Source organism: Callorhinus ursinus, unplaced genomic scaffold, assembly GCF_003265705.2.
Source record: "Callorhinus ursinus isolate GAN/ISIS: 27379988/994484 unplaced genomic scaffold, GSC_fseal_2.0 scaffold22, whole genome shotgun sequence".
NCBI lineage: Eukaryota > Metazoa > Chordata > Mammalia > Carnivora > Otariidae > Callorhinus > Callorhinus ursinus.
Genome location: NW_027397084.1, coordinates 28,176,947 through 28,196,650, shown reverse-complemented (window position 1 = coordinate 28,196,650; position 19,704 = coordinate 28,176,947). Strand labels below are relative to the sequence as shown.

The window sequence follows — 19,704 nt, the reverse complement described above, 5'->3', positions numbered from 1 at the left end:
ATTTCAGGGTTTAATTTTGCTTTTGTTTAATATATATACTTGTTATATATGTATAAAATTTTTTTTGCAGTGAAAATCTTAGATCGTAGTAACAATAATATGTTAACTTATTTACATTGTCCTACAACAGAACAGTTTCAGAGTTTTAATACAATATTACTACTAAGAGTACAATACTAAGTAAATATTTCTTTTCCTTTTGTCCACAGAATATATTCCACTGAAGATGTATAGTAATGTGCTCAAAAGTTACTTGAATCAATCCTTTTTTCTGCTTGTTATAATTTGGTACATTTAGGTCCATTTGTTTGTGTTTGTGTTCAATTTAACGTGTTTTTTTAATGTCCTTTAATTTATTTTCTGATTATCTAAAAAATATATATGATTCAAAGGTGGAAACTATGTAAGATGGTATGCTCACAGAATTGTTAGTCCCTCCTTATTCCTTCTATTCCGTTCCCATCTGTCCTCTAAAGGTAAATGTCTTCATTTTTTTGTTGTTTATTCTCCTTTACTTTTTTTGGCAAAAGAACAAAACCTGTATTTCTCTTTCTTTCTTGCACAACAGGTAGTATATAATAGACTTTTCAAACTTTGATGTGTTTACTTAACAATATATAGTGGAATTCATTCCATGTTAATTCATAAAGATCTCTCTTATTCTTTTCTTTTTTATGTTCTTATGTATATAGCATGGCACTCCATACTATAATTTATTCAACTAGTCTCATATAAATAAGCATTGGATTATTTCCAATATTTTTCTATTATAAGTAATCTTCTAATTCATGACTTTCTGCATGTGTTATTTTATGTGTATAGATTTGTCACAATGTAGTTCTTTACTTAAAAAATACCTGTACACTAAATTATTTTATTGAGTTGCATGGAATTGAGTGAAAAAGGAGCTGTTTGTACCCCTACTTAGTCTTCTGGGGAATGGGACAATGGCATACTCTTAGCAGAGCTTGTGAATCTAAGATGCTGCAGTTGAACCAGTTCTTGCCTTTTATTAAAGCAAACATGTAGACTCTGGAGTTGCTTCATCTTTGCCACATATATTGAGTTCTTAGTATGCCCAATACAATGTACTATCTCAGAGATGAGGGACAAATAGTCCTCACCTTTCAAGAACAGACAATCCATTACAAAATAACCTTGCTCAGATTGGAATCACCTGGACAGCTTTTACAATTTACTGATCCATATTGCCCTATTCCAGATCTATTAAATCAGATTCTCTAGGCTAGGGCCCCCATCATTTTTTTTAACTCTCGGTGTGATTCTAGTGGCATTCGAGATTGAGAACCACTGATCTAGAGACCGCTGTGACTGCAGCTATAAGTAACAGGGGGGACATCACAAAATGTGAAGGATGTGTAGGAAATGAGAAGAGTTTCTCAGGCTGGGAATATCTGGATTTGTGGAACACACAGGATTTGAACTAGTATGAAGATGAATATGAATTATAGATGTTAATGTGTTATGAGGTTCAGGATTCTGTAGTCTTTGAGCAGACGATTTATCTGTCTGGCAAATAATGTCTTCTTTTAATTTGGCATTCGGAGTGCCAGACTGGTGCAAGGGTTTTCTCAGGCCAAGGATCAGAGAAAATCCTGCTGGGTGGAGGAAGAGGGACACCAGGTGGCACTCAAGCACCATTCATCAATGTAAGAACAATGCTTTCAGAGTAGTGTGTGATGCTGAACAAATGATTTTGTTGAAAAACAAATGTATTGGTTTTAAGAACTTTTTTCTTCAGATGTAAATGAGGTCTAATGTAGAACCACAAACCCCATTATTAAAATCTATCTAAACTAACATAAAATTTCATTACTTACCTGCCTCCGGCAAACAAAAAGAGGTATGATTTAGTAATTAAGTTATATATTATTGACCATCTGGCTTGAACATATATATCAACAAATAGTGCCTAAACATCTTCTGTCAGAAAAATGTCCAGAACTTCTGTGCAAAGAGGAATTGCAGACAGGGTTACCGCGTTGTTAAAGTATACCTCTATCTGGGATTTCTCTGGAAAGGACTTTTCACCTCAGAGGCTGTCTAACTTTGCAAGTCCCTTCCAAAAATATGGACAATGATGAGCATGAGATTGTTCTACTTTTCGAAAAAGATCATGGTTTTATTCCAGAAGTTTACTTTTTATAAACACTTTAAGATAGCTTTTGAACATATTTAAGAAAAATGTGCAATTCCTATGTGTAATTAAAACCTTTCGGATGCATGCTAAGTTAATACTATCACAGAAAGTACCTGATATGGTCATTGTAAAGCATAAAGTCAAAATTATATCATCTCTATTGATATAAATTGATGTATCTCACTGTTAATGCTCCTAATTTTCTCTTTTAAATAGAGACTGCATGATTTTTATTCAGTTAGCAATATTTTTCTTGTCTTATGGTTTCATTATGGAAATTTAAAACATATATAAGAGAAAAGAAAATAGTACAATGAGCCCATTTATACTCATTTTCCAACTTCAATACTTATCAACATTCTGCATTGTTGTTTCATCTATACCCTCCAACTTTTTTTCCTGCAAATATTTGAAATATTGTAAAGCAAACCCAAGAGATCTTATGATTCCACCTGTAAATACTTGTTTGTTTCACCAATAAATGAGAACTTAAAAAAAAACCCAGGAATAATCATAGTACTACTATCCCATTACTGGCACTCAATGAAATCATATTTAACAATTAACCCATATTTAAGTCTCGAGAGCTTAAAATGAGGATATGCTGTAGAATGTTGAAAGTATTTGTTTAATAGGCAAAAATACTTTTAAGACGAATTACATTTGGTATATATGTTTCTACATTTCATTACTTAATTAAACTTTATACAATCTCATGTGTGAGTCATTGGGCAAATGAAAAGCATGTACATTTCTGGAGACAGGCAAAGTCCTTTTATTTACATTTGTATATAAAATTTTGTACACTTTTATGAGGTAGATAAATATGTTCCAATGTGCATATTTCTATTTTATTGCCAGAGTCTGTCTGGATAAAAATTCTGTGAATACGACTATGTTAGCTGAACTGTGTCTGCTGTGAGACTTAAGAATTTTTTGATGCATAGCTCTGTTTATTCTGGCTTCCATTCTTCTTCAGACTTTATGTGATGTAATGTTCCCTATAAAAATCTGACATCAATAAGGGTAGGAACTGACTCATTACATTTTCTGAAGATAATCAGTGTTTTTGGGCTTTTAGTATTCTCCTCCATGCCTGTTCATATTGACATTAGCTTCAGTTGAAGCAGGCGTGACCACAGAGTTTGTTTACCTCAAATAACCAAAGCTTATGCTCATGTTGCACAGTCCAGCTAAGACCAGGAGAGAAATGCAATTGCCTCGAGTGAATGTAAGTGATACTGCATATCCTTTCAGGAATGTAATGTTTAGATTATATCTAGTGGTGGTGAAGAATAAACAGCTTTTTTCTCTAAGATCTTGTAATACTTCCATGCTAATATACAACATTATAGGAATCTGGTGTATTGCCCATGTGTGACAACTCTGCAGGGTTTTTCCTGGCAGACTATTAACTTAAAATCTAAAAGAATGCACAGATTAAGTTGCTAATACAATACAGGATAAAGAAACTATTACTTCTTCAGATTTTTGCCCATCCTCTCTATAAGCCTGCTTCATGTGGAATTAGTCTTATGAGTACTTGCATTAGGAAAAGTATAGGAAGGTTAACTTTGTCTCATCAAATATCTCTAAATTTTACTTGTTGACTCTCTTCTGAAATTCCAAAACCAAAATTCTATTAATTCCATAGATTGACTAATTGTTCAAATACAAAAATTCCTGAGCCCTCAGCCTTATGAATTATTTATGTCTTGATGTGTATTCACCTACTATCCTATTCTCTACCCAAGTCTGGATAGGGAAGCGAGTAGAACTAGGTTCCTAAATGAAAGAATCTATGCAGACCATTTTAAGAAGCAGATTTATTCAAGTGAAGTAGCTCTGGCGAGGGTTTGACTAATTTAAAAGGGGCTAAATAAATTTGTGTTAGCAAGTAGCTGAAAACTACTTTTTTTTTTTTTTCCTGTTCAGGCTAAAAAATGTCTGTTTAACAAAAAGTGTTATCAGAAGTGTTTTATTTAACACAAGATGTTATAGACTAATGTAGAATCTATTTTGTCTAATTTCCCTGAAATATATTATACAATCATAAAACTTCCAATATTATCATCTACTAAAATTTGCATCAATAGACAATTAGAAAACTTCTGCTTCTGGTAGAGTCTGGTATATTGGAAGGTGCAAAAACTTATAAGTGAAATAGTCTTGGGTTCTAACCAATTCTAGTTCTGACACTGAGCTTGGTCAAGGTACTTAACTCACACAAATTTGATTTCCTCATCCATAAAAATAACATAATACTCTCTAATAATAAAGACTATAGTTGGAGAATCGTTTTGTCTGAGATGGTGAATATGAAGTAGCTGGCTATCATAATTTGTGTTTTCTCAGAAGCAGAATCCAAGGCAATGATTTGAGTGAAATTAGTTTATTTGGGAAGTTCAGAGAATGTGGTAGGGAAGTGGAGGAAGTGACTGAGTGACTGGAAGGCAACCAATAAGGAGTACATGGGTAAGTCAGCTACCACAAAGGGTACCTGGAGCTTAATTCTATAGAGGAACTCTGGAAAACTGACACAAAAACACACACCTTAGAATTATTCCACCCAAGGGGTGAGGGAGCTAGGATATTAATATACCAACTCCTGGGAGGTCATTGGTTGAGGGTTGCTCCTGAGGATATTAATTCCTTAGCACTTTAGTTTGCACCTGCACAGAGCTGGAAGAAGAGCCCCAAGGTGCAGGGATACAGATACTAGCAGTTAGAATTCACCAGAGCACGCTGAAAAGTCCAAGGTGTATGGGATGGGCACCGATATGGCATCTACACTAGTATAATGTTAGTCCAGGGTTCAGCAAAAGATAGCTATGGAAAGAAATTAAATTTACCTCCTATTAGAATATATTGTCATTGAATACTATACCCTTCCCTTCATAACATACTTTCTCTTCTGAAACAGTCTGTGTAAGTCTAAGTGGCTATAAAAAAGAGAACCCAAAATATAGTGGTTTAAAGACTAGAGTAAAGTTTCTTTCTCACGTAATAGTTCAGAGTTCAGTGAAATAGAGCTGTGGGACTCAGATTCAGAGATTCAGGTTTCTTTTATCTTGTTGCTCCATGATCCACAACTGTAATCTTGTTTATTTGGTCAAACTAGAATGTGCCATGTCTAGGTTCCAGTAGTGGGAGGGGGAAGCATGGGGAGGAATGTATGCCCATTGTCTTGGGCCCAGACTCAGAAGTGGCATGCCATGTTCTTGTTCACATGGAGAGAGCTTAGTCAGGAGGCCATATCTAACAGCAAGGGAGTTTGGGAAATACCAGCTAACTGGGTAACCAGTTCTCAGCTATAACACAGTTATTATAGGAAAAGGGAGAATGGGGATTTTTGGTGGACAGTCAGCACTATCTGTCAGATTTTGGTAGTATAATATCTATTTTAGGCTTGATTCAGCTTTTTGTAAATCTCACTAATCACAGAAGGAGAAAGGACATGAACCTGCCAACCTATTTGATATCTTTCACTGAATTTGAGTCACAAAGCCAATGACAAAGGCTTAGATTTCACCACATCTCTCTTCTTTACTCAACCATATACTTAACTAGAACTATTCCTACTCTCTCATATTTTTGTACATTTGTATATTTCAGTGTCTCAATTTTTCAGTAATGTAGTCAATCACCTACACAATTTATGTCCTTACAATCATGAATATTTGAGAATTGGCTAAGCTCCTCCTCATGGATGCAGTGTACTCTTCGTTTATCTGTCTGCATCTCTGATTTGCTCACATCCATCCAAAAAAGTTTCTCTTCCTTATAAGCTCCTGCATTAGAGGAGGATATTTAGGATTCTTTGCCCTGATCCTATTTTATGTTGTTCTAATTATAATTGTGTGTATTCTAATTGTGTATCTATCACATTAACTAGATGAAATATCATAAAGGAACAAACATAACTTTTTATTTCTAGGAGTAAGACTTGCTCACTGCTGATACTCAGTGAGTGTGTACTGATAATGTTATAATTTATAAAGCAGACTGTCTCTTCCTTTAGTTGGCTTTATAAGCCCCTTTTCGTTCACATGAAGCATCTAAAGAAATTTTACAGAACTATCCAGATTTCCATAGAGTTTCCTTTTGTTAAGCTCCATTTATTCTGGTTATATAATGTGGAGCTGCACTTCTGGGAATATTTAGTTGTGCAAATTCCTAAGAAGTTTCCTTGGATATCCAGGGGTTTAGGGTTTGAAGGGAGTAGCTGGAGTTGACGAGTTAACAGAAACTCATCTAAACTTGTCAAACTCAACCCTCTACTCCTTTCTATATAATTTATTGGAGGTATAGGATTCCTTTATCCCCCTAGTGAGATACTGCCTCACATACTTTACTACTCTTTGAAGCACAGTTGTTCTCCAGTAGTTCATTCTTAACATTTCAAAGAAGCTTCAGATGTTTTCCTTAGGTTTATTAATCATAAAGGCATTATAAAACCTTTCTAGACAAACTCCACCTGGCCTCTTCTTGTTTGGTCCTTCCATAACCCTGATTACTCAGCATTTGTGTAATTTTCCGCTTGTGTTTGGAAACTTGCACATTGGTATAAAGAATGTTTTTAAGTTAGGGTTATCCAAAATCAACTAGAGTAACAACATATACGAGATGCAACTGTTGTCGTTGCCTGGCAATGAATAGAATAAATAGAACAATGAACCCATTAGAATGCCCTTGTGAAACATCACAAACTTTGGGGACCTCTCAATAATCCCTGATCAATATTGGAAAACCATTTAATGCCACTCTAAAACATTAAGACTTGCAGTTTAGGTTTGAGACACTTAAATGAGTAAGCAAAGCCCTAAGTGGAAACCTGATACATAATACTCTTTGGCCTTTCAGAGATAAAAATCACAAAACCATAGAGTATTCAGAACAGGATCTAAGATCCAAAAGTAGCTGAACTTTGACCTCTGAAGATCTACTCATTCTGAGTATCTTATAGAAGGTATTTGTTTATTCATCTTATCAAGTCTGTGTTAAGAATCTTAATGTTGAATGACATTAAATACTTCTTTCACCGTAGGCAGAAAAGACTGAGAATGAACAGCCTTCGATATGTTAGTTATTTTTTCTTTCCAAGTATTGAACCAATGCATTTTATTTCTACCTCCTCCCTTAAATCAGTTTTAATTTGCAGTCTTTTACTTTTACTTTTTCCTTTTCAAAGATGTATTCACTTATTCTAGAGAGAGAGAAACAGCACGAGTGGGAGGGGAAGAAGGAGAGGGAGAGAGAATCTCAGGCAGACTGGTGCCAAGCGTGGAGCCTGACGCGGTGCTCGATCCCAAGGCACTGACATCATGACCTCAGCCAAAACCAAGAGTCAGAGGCTTAACTGAATGCACCACCCAGGTGCCCCTACAGTCTTTTACTTTTTAAAGCTTGGTCTTGAGGTTTAGAGGTAGAGGATAAGAGGGCAGACACTATACTTCTTTACCAAGACAATCGCGTTGAAAGCAAGGCTTTGTGGAGTTGAGAGGTGTTTGTTCTTGGTTTTTGTTTTGTTTTGTTTTCAGTCTCTTTCAGCTTTAGATTTAAGTTAGCAAAGGGAAAGTCTGGAAAACTCCAGTCACAAAATTGTCCCATACTGAAGAGAAGGATACCTCTTCCCCTATGGCATCTGAGCCATTTCCCTCTCTGGGCTTTCCCCGGAGAGGAGCAGATGTGTTAAATAGCTGTGTGGGAGGCCATTTCCATTTAGGATCTGAAAGAGATTGCCTTGTGGCCTGGGACTAACGTGGGACTAAATCTCAATGGTCTGAACTTGACCGTGCAATGTGGCTAGGAGAACCCTCAAAGTTTAGCTTTCCTGGACCTCTCCCCATCCCGTGTAGCATAAATACAACCCAGGAGTTGTTGAAACTTCTGGAAGGGGAACTTGCAAAGCAGCTAGGTTGAGAGCTAGGGCCTGCCCTATGTCTTAGTTTGAGACTGTCCTGATTCACCCCATGTTCCACTGTAGTTATAATATACCTTCTTGTCACTCCCACAACTGTCTTGATTTGGAGGATAACTTTTATTGTCAGCCTAGCTGTGGAGCCTCCTGCTGAGATAGGAGTGGTTCTGAAGCAGAGGCAGGAGATGGGCTGTTGCACCAGGTTGCTGGATGTAGGAAATGTCACAGATGTGGGAAGTTCTACGGCACTGCTGAGAGCTGAGCTGGAGCTCCATTAACTAGGGAATGCTATTGAGTTTTTAGTCAGCTAAGAGACAAAGATCAAGGATGATTCCAGAAAAGGAGTTTAGTTATGAATGCTAGCAGAGCAAGCAGCAACCAGATGGGCCTCAACATCAAGCCCAAGACTGGGGAACTTCAGCGGTTCTTTGTCCACACACCCCAACACCATCTTGGGTAGCAGAGGTGTGTATGTATGTGCATATGTGCTGGTACACACGGATGTGGTGGAAGGTTGAGAAATCTGCATTTCTTTTCTAGAGGGGTCAAAACATTACCTAAAGAGACAGTTTCAAATTCTGAATGGAGCTAAATTTTATTTTATTTATTTATTTATTTATTTTTAAGATTTATTTATTTATGTTGAGAGAGTGAGAATGAGAGAGAGAGAGAGTACATGAGAGGGGGGAGGGTTAGAGGGAGAAGCAGGCTCCTCGCCGAGCAGGGAGCCTGATGCCGGACTCGATCCCGGGACTCCAGGATCATGACCTGAGCTGAAGGCAGTCGCTTAACTGACTGAGCCACCCAGGTGCCCTGGAGCTAAATTTTAAATAGTCTTGAGGAAAGTTCAATTCTCTCTCCTCTCTCCAGCTGAAAGAGACTTGTCAGAAAGCTCAGAGCAGTCTCAGTCAAGTCAGAGGAGTGACATTTTTCCGTGTATAAAATGGAAATGACAATTATACTTAACTCTAGGTTGTATTAAATGAGATGTATGTACTGGGTATATAATATACCCTCAATGAATGTTACCTATTGTTATTATTACTCTAATAGTTACAGCTGTCTAATAAGTTGCATAACTTATAAGTGTATTTCTTTGCATCAATCCTACCTCTACTAATAGAATTCAAGCTCCTTACAGGCATCAGAGTTTCTTTTATTTGTACCTTTCACAGCACAAGTTTTCCATGTACTAAGGATTATCAGGAAATGTCCCTTTAGGGGTTGACCATAGAAGGCTCAAGCTCTTTATAATATAGCACAAGTCATTTTTATTCTCTCTCACCTTTAATATCTAATCTTATCAGCAAACATTGGGTTTTCTGATTCCAAGCACACATTAAATCCATTTGCTTCTCTCCATTTCCATTGCTAGCACTCCATTTCAAACCACTGTGATCTTTTACCCAGATTCCTGCAGTGGTCTCCTCATTTGTACCCTCTTTTTCATTCTTGGTTCTCTCCAATTTTGTTTTGTTTTGTTTTGTTTTATAGAGAATGGAGTATATATAAATCAGATCATAATATTCCCTTGCTTAAAATACTTAAAGATCTTAGAATAAAATCCAACTTTTTTTAAACCATAACCTATGAAGTCCCAAATTATGAGCTATATGGATGCCAAGTCAGCAACATAAATGAATGAAAAAGGCTGGGTGGGGACAGTGGTAGATATGAGGTCACAGGCCTTGTCTCAAGGGGGTAGATCCGGCTGAGGGTTGCCAGGTAAGAGTGCAAGCCCACTGCTGACAGATCTTTTGAATTTTTTGAAAATCCAGAAATTATTATGTGATATCTCCTTATTTTCAACTTTTGGCAACTAACTTAAGAAAACACACATAGCTGTGTGCATGGGTTCCAGGCCTAAGACCTCTGCTCTACCTGACTGGGCTCCTTTGCAGCTCTCCAAACTTCTCTCTGCCACTACTTTTTTGTTTCTTGAAGGTTCTGTGGCCTTGTTCTACACGAGGGCCTTTGCACATGCTATTCCCTCTACTGGCTTACTTTTCCCCTCTACAGTTTGTATAGGCTTCTTATCCTTCAGGTCTCAGTTTAGAATAGCAGCTCCTCAAATAGGCTTTCTCTTACAAGAGTTCCTAACTTGGATCTGGTTACCTACAAGGCAGAACCCGAAACAAAGATTATGTACTAAATTTTATTTACTAGGTGTAATCCCAGGGCTTTATGAGGAGACACAGCTGGTCACAAGGGGTGGACTGTGTGGATAGACTGTTAGCTATTCTGTGGGGATTACCAATCCAGGTTTTCTTCTTTTTTTTTTAATGTTTTATTTATTTATTCATGAGAGTCAGAGAGAGAGAGAGAGAGAGAGAGGCAGAGGCAGAGGGAGAAGCAGGCTCCCCACCTAGCAGGGAGCCCGATGCGGGACTCGATCCCAGGACCCCGGGATCATGACCTGAGCCGAAGGCAGATGCTTAACCATCTGAGCCACCCAGGCGCCCCCAATCCAGGTCTTCTTATATTAACATCCTGGATTGGGGATTCTCAGACAACATGAATAATGTACCTTTGCTCATCAAGCCTACTAAAACCTGGTTTGTGGTAATGCATTCTTAGCATAAGCTATTTTTGACTCCAAGAGTCCTACCTCTATTCAGGGGACTCTGTTCCAGGACCTAATCTCTGGGACCTGAGGCTTCATATCCTATACCTACCTTGTCACTAAAATCTAGTGGTTCTGAGACTAATTGCCCTCCTGCTCCCCAGACCCCGGGGACCTCACTGTCAGTTGACCCTCACTGTTCTGGTTTTTAGTTCCCTCTTTGCTTTTGGCCCTTAGAGGTTTTCCATAGCTTCTTGCATGTTCAGCTAGATTTCAAAAAGCATGCTTGTGAGATCTGAGTGAGAATTTCTAGGTGTTTTGTAGTGGGGAGGCTTTCAGGATTTTTGGACTAGACAGTGCAGTATTTTTGAAAACAGATGTCATACACCGACATCATGTATTTGTTGGTTTGATTTTTTTTTTTTTTCCCCAAATGGGGAGCCAACATGGGACTCAATCCAAGACCTGGAGATCATACCTGAGCCGAAGGCAGACGCCCAACTGTCTGAGCTACCCAGCACACCCCAGATAGCGGTTCTACAAGGGCAGAAATCTTGCCTGTTTGTGTCACACGGTGTTTGGTACATAATTGGTACTCATGACATGTTTGAAGGAATGAATCTTGATAATGTTAATGTGGAATTGGAGGTGTAACTCCACTCTAAATTCCAGAGAATAGTGGCTCTGTTTTACTCAGATTTGTCTTCCAGGGAACTTAATACAGTTTCAAGAACAGAGAAGATGTTTTCTATAAGTATTTGGTGGTTGATTTATCTTTATTGATGTAAAAAAGAATTACAAAAATAATAGCACCTTTAAATTAAGTTACTTTAGGAATGTTAAGATGGATATTTACAGTATTATTTTTCAAAGTTTTCCCTGATCTCTGAAGCTACAAGTCATTTTTTCTCTGTATATTTCTTATAGCTTTTCTTGCTTTGTCCATTTTGCTGTGTATCTGCCTTATCTTCATTGTTGTAAGCTCTTGGGGGTGGTTCTTGTCTGTGTTACTGTTTTTTAATCCTCTGGTGCATGCAGGGTTTTCAACCTTGGCACTATTGACACTATGGCCAGATAATTCTTTGTTTGGGGCAGCTGTCCTGTGCATTGTAGGATATTTAGCAGCATCCCTGGCCTCTACCCACTGGATGTCAGTAGAATCCTCAGTTGTGACAACCAAAAGTGTCTCCAGACATTGCCCAATGTCCCCTGGGAGACAAAAGTGGTCTCAGTTGAGAACCATTGCTTCAGAGTGCCTTACACAGAGTAAGTGCTCCTCGTTTATTCATCGCACAAATTCTATAGTGAATTTTGATTGAATCCCACAAAGGCAAACATAAGATTTATGCCTTCTTGAGGAAACTCAAGAAAGACCAGCCCTCTTGTTTTGCAGGTCTGACTAAGCACTAGGATGAATTGTGCTCCTGTCGCCACTTACTGTCCACCCCCTCCTCAAAGCCTGTCCTCTCATTCTCATCTATTTATTTATAATCTGAAAACATTTGGAGGTTTATAGTTTTGGTGTGTAGCTTAAGTCCATTGCTTCTATAATGCATGTCTTCATTTTCTGATAAATGCCTTCAGTCCGATGGACATTGAAATCCACCTGCGTTTCAGATCGCAGACTTTCTGAGCACACACAGACCCAGATGATTAGAATACTGTTTGTTGGGTGCCTGGGTGGCTCAGTTGGTTAAGCGACTGCCTTCGGCTCAGGTCATGATCCTGGAGTCCCGGGATCGAGTCCCACATCGGGCTCCCTGCTCAGCGGGGAGTCTGCTTCTCCCTCTGACCCTCTTCCCTCTCGTGCTCTCTATCTCTCATTCTCTCTCTCTCAAATAAATAAATAAAATCTTTAAAAAAAAAATAGAATACTGTTTGTTGGCGTAAATGGGCAAAAATTGGAACTGTAACTTTTTCCCCTTTAGCAAGGCTACAACGAATTTAATTAGCATTTTTGAAAATAAACACTCCTGCTTTCCTATTTTTGCATGTCTTAGAGTGTTTTTAACAGTTCAGAATTATGTGTAAAAATCTAAGCAATAAATTATGTTTTGTAAGAATAAGATGTTATTCTTACAAAACTAAGACATTTTATGTAACTAATAATTTTAAGCAATAAAAATAATTTTAGATAATGAAAATTGATGGCGGTGGACCCCAAGAATGCTGTTGCCTTCTCTTTTCTCTCCTGCTCCATCTCCATTCCTGTGGCACTGCCTGCACATTATCTTATGTACTGTGATGGTAGCTGCTGTGGTGGTGGGAGTGGGGGAGGGTCCAGAGTGGTGGCAGGGTGTGTAGATTAAATTCCATTATCTCTACTTGACAAATGAAGAAATAGGCTTGGAGAGATGAAGTCATTTTTAAAAAATTGTCTCGCTAATTGAGGTCAGAGCAAAGTCTCCTTTTTCCCAGGGCTCTTTCTACTCTAAGACATATTCAGATAGTGATGTCATATTCCAGATATTGCTGGGGAAGTGCAAAAAGTTCTTTTCTCTGCCCTATCGCTTAAAGTCAACAACAACACAATGGCTGGAAACTTTCCTCAGGTAAGCCCTAAAGGTGAAAATATTTCCTCCTGGCACCACGCAGAATTTCCAGGCAGAACCCAAACACAATCTATGGCTCAGAGGGAAAATGTCACAGGAGAAAGTTACAGAAGCAAATTCAATGATGTAATGTTATGAAGAATTAAGACATTTGTAAGGATGAAAAAGTAGAAAAAGCATGGAAAGCAAAGCAACCCTAGTTCATTTTGAAGAATCATGAAAAGATGACCTTTTTCTTTTTCTTATAAGCAAATATTAAGAGGAATTCAATAAATGAAACTGAATGCCAGACTCACACCAGACAAAATTCAACTGTGCTCATTTGTTTAATTATTACGTTACATTTGAGGCAAATTCACTGAAATCCTGAATAATAACAAGAAAGGAAAGTCATGCCAAACACAGGTCTTTGTGGTTCTACCTCAGTAAAATATTGGACAACTCCCCCAGTGAAAAATGATTTTAAATAATCTTATTTTCCTACTATAAAAACAAAATGTCAATTTAAAAAATTTAGAAAAAAAATTTAGAAAACATATGGAAAGGTAGCCATTGTAAGTATTATGGTTTATATATTTCAGATATAAATATATATTTATATGTATATGCATATATGTATGTATTTACGTATTTCTATTGAAATAGATGTATGCATAGCATGTGAGGAAATGCCTATATCCTATCTATTTTTATCTATCCCCCAATGAAATAATGCCAATTCATTAATGCTATTTTGTTACCTGCTGTTTTCACTTAATTTTCAGTGATTTTCTTTCCAATTCATTAAATAATTTAATATTCTTCTGTGATGTTATTTTTTAATGGCTAAAGAATCAACAAGGAAATTGTAATTGCCTTAAAGAGGTCTGTTTTTAAAAAATTACTGCTTTGTAATTTTCATTCACTTTTTTTTATTATCTCACTCTACCTAATGATTCCAATTCTACATTTCTGCATTCATTTTTATACTTGTTTAACACTAGGCTTTTTAAAGAACTTTCTTCATCCTTTCATCATATGGTTAAACTTACCTAAGAGTCCTGAAGGTAGGTGACCAAAAGGAAAGCTTTAACACACAAAATTTTTAGATATTTCATCATTTCAAAACACTTTCCTGTCCCTGACCATAATGTTCCAGCTCTCCCAGGAGGTGAATGATTACCCATTTTCAGATGAAAGAAGCGAAGAATACAAATATTAAGCACACAAGGCCTGCTCAGCTGTAGAATGGTTGCCAAGTTCAAGTATTTCTGAGCATTTCTCCCCCTGAACTTTTCACCCTGAGTGTTGAACCCTTGTGATGACATTTCCTGTTGCTAACCATTTGTTAGTTGTTGGCCCACAGCTTTTGCTGCCTAGACATCTTTGTTTCTTGATATTTTTCCCTTTCATTATCACATAGGCAGAACAATATGTTAATGAGCTTTGTTGATAAAAGCAAGAATGAAGCTTGTTCCCCCAGTGGGTTTAGGACTAATTTGCTTCAGGCAAATAGTTTCCTTTCTAGTTTCCTTACCTTTTTTCTTACTCAACTTTTGATCTCAGTTGCTAATAGTATGTGTTAATATTATAAAGCCAATTGTCTTCTTGATTATCTCATGACATCAGTGGAATTCCATGTGTTTTCCATGTAAAGACTTGATTGAATTCAAAGAGTTCAGTTTGTATAGATACTTTAAGGTGACAGTTACATTAATATTCATAATTAAAATAATAACTAACATAGTAAGCGCTATTTTAAAGAAATGGTATAAAAGTGATTTGTATGAAAGTAAGGAGAGTAGTATAAATATCACCCATTACGCAGCTTCAATTGCTGTCAACTTTTGACCAATCTTGTTTCATTATTCTCTTGTCCAACATCTCTTTCTTTCCTGACACTGGGTCGTTTTCAAGTAAATCCAAGACACTATATTATTTCACCTGTAAATATTTCAGAAGGTAAGGACTCTTACCTTTAAATTATTTTTAATTTTTAAAACTTTTATTAGATTATAACAGACAAAAATACCCGAGTAATACATTTAAAAAGTCACAAGTATACAGCTTGATTAATTTTTGCAAATTGAACACATTGGCATAACCAGCAAGAAATAGAGTATTACCAATGCCACCGAAGCCTTTCTTGTGCCCGCTTTCCAGTTGTGTCCCCACCTTCAAGGATAACTGCTATTCTGACTTCCAAAATCAAAAATGTTTTTGCTTGTTTTTGAACTTGGTGTCCATGGAATCGTCAGTGTACTGTTTTGGGTCTGGCTTCTTTCATTTAACATTTTGTTTGAGAGATTTATCCGTATTGTTACATTCAGTTATAGATTGTTCGTTCTTATTACTGTATATAGCATACCATTGTCTAAGTACACTACAATGCACCCATTCAATTGTAGAAAGCACTCAGAGTCTCAAGTGTTTGGCTTATAAATAGTCTTAAACTCTCTTATTAATCTTGAAGAAGAGGTAAAGTGGTCTTAGGTGAAATAAAGTAATTTGCTAAGTTCCCACTGGTAATAAGTAATGGAGTCTGAATTCAAACTAGCTTTGCCTGACTCCAGAATCAGAGGTCTTAACCACGGTGTTTCCAAGGCAGCCTGTTTATCAGAGTTAACTGTAATTATGTATATAGTGTACATATACACACCCATAAGCTCCATGGAGAAAAGTGCATTATTTTGCATGGTTCTGTGCCTAATCACTGGTTTCCCAATTCTGTGTCTATTTCTTAGAGAGTAAATGTCCCATCCTCCTCATAGAAAATTGAGTCATCCATTACAACTAAGAATTAGAGCATTGAACAAGAGTGGGGAATGACTCTGGAATAGGAAAGGAAGAAGGAAATATACTCAGGAGAATGTTAGTTGACTCTATTGCAAAGAAGCATGCGTGTGATTTTGATAGAATATGATCCTATAATAACTTTTGGAGTTAAGTTCTATTTACCCAATTTCAAGCAGGGCAGTAGGGATTTTAATGTCTAAGCATGTAAATGCTTACTTTGCTCAAGTAAATGGAAAAATATTATTATCTTATAACTTTCTAAAAACCTATTCTTGGCTCTCTTTTCTCTGAAGCTGTTGGGAAAAGAAATGATTTAATTGAATATTTTATGAACAAATATATGAATGACATAATACATGTTTTGACATAATATATGTTTTACTAGTGAACAGGACAAAGTACTTATTTTACTATGAATGTGTATAGTTATTACAAAGTATTAGCACTATTTCTTTTAAAAATTTTTTAAAAATATTTTATTTATTTATCTGACAGAGAGACACAGTGAGAGAGGGAACACAAGCAGGGGGAGTGGGAGAGGGAGAAGCAGACTTCCTGTGGAGCAGGGAGCCCGATGCGGGCCTCGATCCCAGGACCCTGGGATCGTGACCTGAGCAGAAGGCAGATGCTTAACGACTGAGCCACCCAGGCACCCCTTTTTTAAAGTTTTGTAAGATCTAAATAGAAATATATATAGATTAATAAAAAATGCAAGTATTTTCAAATTGTAAAACCTGACTATAGCAACTGTAACACAGTATCATTCTGATATCAAAGCATTAGTTAATGTATAATGATTTCTCCCGCCACCCCCATATTGTCTTATGTTTTTTCTTGTTGTTGGTTACATCTTTGAGAAGTTTTGGTTGTGAATGCGTAGCTCGTAAACATTTAAAAATTGCTTATCAAATCATAGACCAAAATTATATTTTTAGAATGTAATTTTAGAATTTCATTAGGCACTGAACTCATTCATCATAGAACATCATGCATTGTTTGTTTTAGAGAGAATACTGAACAGCTCATATCCTTTGCTTAAAAATAGACACTTTTTTTTTTCTCAAAGCAATTATCTTCTTTCCAGTCCAATTTTCTCTTCTCTGGTATTCAACAGGACTTCAGTTCCAATGAGCTTTTATTTTACTATGCTGATCATGTAGTTATGCCATTTTTTTTTCTATCTGCCTCAGAGCTGTAGAATTTTAAATGTATTTTTTTGGTCAGAAGCATATTTATTCAGGTATAGCAGAGTCTATATCTTTTGACTCTCAGTGACTGTCAAGAACAAGATACTGAGACTATTAAATGTAAGGAGGCAGTTATGTGGTCAGGAACACAAATTTTTGGAATGAGACTCTCTAGTCCAAATCTGATTCTGCTACTTATTAGCATGTAACCTGATCAAGTTACTTAATATCTCTATGCCTCAGTTTTCTTGCCTGTAAAATGTGGGATAATAATAATACCTTTCTCATTGGGTTATTATGAGAATATATATTAAGGCTTTAGAAATGTGCTTGGCACATAGTAAGTGTTACATAAGTATTTTTATTATTATCCTAAAATCTATTAACTTTCCTTTGAAATTTTAACGAAATTCAAAATAACTAATTTGCAATCAATGAATTTCTTTCCAAAACTTGTAAGATGCAAGTAATAATGACATAACTCTGTCCAGAAAGCCTAGAAGCATTTTCTGTAAGTTTTGGATAACATGCTCTAAAGTTTTTTTCATCTTTATATTGTTCATTTGCTCATTCAATCATTCCTATTTATTGAACACTTACTGTGGTGCTTGATTATTCAGTAAGGAACAAACAGGAAACATTCTCTACTACCCAAGAGCTTATATTCAAGTCTCAGATCCAGGCAATAAACAATAACAGAGATGTTTGTTTAGAAATTCCCCTCATGACCCCTCACTCCTGAACTTCATCATGAAGCAAATGTCAAACTGATTAATTTATTACTTAAAAAACCCTATGCCTCTTTAAATGAACAATATGGTAAGATTTGTGTTTTAGAAATGGATGTAGAGATAATGTGCCAAGACTCTTACTTAATTCATTTGCTTTTTTCTCATTGACATTATTAACCTATTTTCTTATTAAAAAGTTTCATCATGACTCATTCTTGAAGTTGGGAAATTCAGCTTTAGTTTTAAGTTTATCAGATGTTCTCAGAATGCTCACACTTAAGACTGTGGGAAAAGGATGCAGCTGAACAGTAATATATTAACAATATGTGTTGAAAAATCAGTTCCTTGTCGACTGTATACAAAACACAAACTTCTAATAACTCTTAATGGCACTACTTCCTCTGTGGATTATGTAGGAAATTCTTTTGTCTGAATAATCATTCCCAGGGGGAAAGCTTTCAAAATAAATTCACTTTATAAAGAGGGATAGAGAATGCATATGTGTGTGTGTGTGTGTGCGTGTGTGCGTGTGAGAGAGAGAGAGAGGGAGAGAGAGAGAGAGGTGGGGGGAGAAAGAGAGAGACTGATTATTGTGGGATACTGAGTTAGACAAGCACATATGCTTGGTATAATTAAAGAACATAATTTGAAGGTAGCAACAGTATCTAATTACATAAAATACTCTGTGTGCTGTTGCTTGTCATCACATTGTTTAAAATAAATTAATAGTAACAAAGGACCGCTAATCCAAGTGTTAGAGAAAACAATGGTGGGAGGACTAAGTTTTCATTAAAGAAAAAAAAAACCACCACCACTGAAAACTCTAATTGTCTGGATAGTTAGAGAAGAAATAACTATCATGCTCCTGATGGAATTATCTAGGCTCATAAAGACAAACTGGGTTATTTCCCCTTAGTCATCTTGACTTGGGCTACAAGCTTCTCTGCTTAATTTTGGATTGGAGACATCTATAAAGCGAACTTTTAGTAGGAGTGAAATGATACATTCCTGGAGTCCTCTTTAGTGAAATGGTTCTCAACCTGGTGCTACTGTATGTGGGACATGTTGTGTGGGGTGTGCGCATTTTCCAAACAATAATTTCTCCTCACACCAGCTCTTTGTAATATTTGAAATGTTCTCCTGGTGATTCTGAACTATGGCCTCGCCCAGTCACATACTTCCACCTCCTATCAGAACTCACTTTTTAGGGACTGTGAATAGATTGTTTCTAAAAGATCCATTAGTGTTCTAGATGAGTCCATTCATTTCACATAAGAACACTTTCATCTTAATACAAGTCTTTTTTTAAAAAATCAAGGTTTTTTAAAAAATCAAAGACCCAGGAAGACTAAGAATCTGAACAAATGTAATTTTATATGTTAATAGTAGTAAATAAATTAAGGGGAAAGGAATGCAATTAGTGTGGTCGCTGGGATGGAAAGAACTGAGATGTTTTCTAATGGGTTGAGGTGTGTGGGGGGTCAGCTAATCTTGGAGGTGAGGGTCATTTCTTTAAAAAGAAAGACACACACACACACACACACACACACACACCTCCCTCTCTTTCCCAGAGAGACATTAGGGTTATTTAGTATATAAGCCCCTTCTCACAAATATGCAATGCTTAAAAGGTTAAATCCATGCCTTTACATGTCTGCTTCGTCTAACTTCAGTTTGCATGTCAAAAAAAGTGTATCCTTAGGCTGATAAATTGATCTCGGGAAGGGGGTCAACCTTTATAATGGTGTTTGGTGACGTTTTTATCAGGGCAATATTCTAGTGTGTCAACTAATAATGGTGTGTGTGTGTGTGTGT

General features: G+C 36.6%; 1 protein-coding gene across 2 annotated transcripts in view; it reads left to right on the top strand.

Moving 5' to 3' along the window:
* Positions 1-3,370: 3,370 nt before the first annotated feature.
* FILIP1 (filamin A interacting protein 1) overlaps positions 3,371-19,704 on the top strand; it is a 203,384-nt gene continuing 187,050 nt past the window's right edge. For both annotated transcript variants that reach the window (XM_073905235.1, XM_073905232.1), the window contains exon 1: positions 3,371-3,392. In XM_073905235.1, coding sequence (XP_073761336.1) covers positions 3,372-3,392 — 21 coding nt within the window. In that variant the 5' untranslated portion in view covers position 3,371. The remainder of the gene's footprint in view (positions 3,393-19,704) is intronic.